This window comes from Chinchilla lanigera, unplaced genomic scaffold (assembly GCF_000276665.1).
Source record: "Chinchilla lanigera isolate Chin_1 unplaced genomic scaffold, ChiLan1.0 scaffold00201, whole genome shotgun sequence".
NCBI lineage: Eukaryota > Metazoa > Chordata > Mammalia > Rodentia > Chinchillidae > Chinchilla > Chinchilla lanigera.
In genome coordinates this window covers 573587-574992 of record NW_004955602.1, presented here as the reverse complement: position 1 = coordinate 574992, position 1406 = coordinate 573587, and the positions used below count along the sequence as shown (strand labels likewise).

Sequence of the window (1406 nt, the reverse complement as noted above, 5' to 3'; positions counted from 1 at the left end):
CTTTATCAAAAATTAAACAGGGACCTGATGAGTCTTTTCAAGATTATGTCTCACGGCTCATGGACTCCGTGCAAAAGGTCGTAGGAGATGAGGAGGCATCCAATTTACTTACTACCCAGCTGGCATTTGAAAATGCTAACAGCACTTGCCAAGCCATTCTTCGTCCTTTAAGACGAACAGGTAACTTATCTGAATACTTAAAGACTTGTGAGGATGTTGGAGCCTCCTATTTGGGTGGTGTTGCCTTAGCCGCGGCGTTAAGGAATCAAACTGTTACGGAATGGAATAAAACAAAGAAAACCCCTGGCTCCCTTGTTTGCTACCGGTGTGGACAGGAAGGACATATGCGCAATCAGTGCCCTCAGCAGAATTCTAGTGTTGTTTCCCCTTCCTCAGGTTCTAACATCACCAAATCTAAACCGTCCAATCTCTGTCCCTGGTGCCATCGAGGATATCATTGGCAAAATGAATGTCATTCTAAGACAGATTCTGATGGCAATCCACTTCCCTTTAAGTCGGGAAACTGGAAGGGGGGCCAGCCTCGGGGCCCCTCTCATGTGATGGTGGCCACCGAGGCAATGCCCCCTTCACAACTGTCCTCGAGCTCCAAAGAGCAACCCCAGGGAGCGCGGGGTTGGACCTCAGTTCCTCCATTGACCTCCAGCTTTTGCCCACCTCAGGAGTCCAATTAATTCCCACAGGGGTAAAAGGCCCCTTACCAAAAGGGTTTTTAGGACTGTTTCTGGGACGAAGCTCCACTATTTTGCGGGGGCTTCAAGTAGCCCCCGGAGTTATTGATCAAGATTATGAGGGAGAAATAAAGATAATGATGCTTCCTCCCCCTGAACCCTTTTTTTTCACCCAAGGGATGTGATTGGCTCAACTTATCCTGCTGCCTATGACCCCAATGGGACAAGCTTTTAACCAAAAATGCGGGACCCATGGTTTTGGATCTAGTGATGCTTATTGGGTACAACAAATTCACTCCTCCCATCCCTTAAAGACACTTCATATTAATGGAGTAGCCTTTGAGGGCATTTTGGATACAGGAGCAGACAGTACTATTATTGGGCTATGTTTTTGGCTCTCCTCCTGGCCCCTTTGGGAAGCACCTTCCTTAAGTTGAATAGGAGGACTTACACATACCCAACAAAGTGTTCAAATTTTGCATTGGACAGACGCAGACGGTAGCCAGGGTACTGTTCAACCCTATGTCGTTGAGGGTTGTGCCGTCAACCTCTGGGGAAGGGATATTATGGAACAGATGGGAACCATGTTGTACAGCCCTAATTCTACTGTAACTAAGCAGATGCTAGACCAGGGATATGTCCCTGGTGAAGGTCTTGGCAAATACAACCAAGGACCTTCTTCCTGGACTGAGCCCACTGCTAATCCTTCCCAGCGGG

The 1406-nt window shown here is 47.8% G+C and overlaps 1 protein-coding gene across 1 annotated transcript in view; it reads left to right on the top strand.

Annotated features, from left to right (window-relative positions):
• Positions 1 to 1406, top strand: part of LOC102006523 — a 73734-nt gene that overhangs the window by 1197 nt on the left and 71131 nt on the right. The window contains exon 2 of the mRNA XM_013510077.1: positions 43 to 180. Coding sequence (XP_013365531.1) covers positions 43 to 180 — 138 coding nt within the window. The remainder of the gene's footprint in view (positions 1 to 42; positions 181 to 1406) is intronic.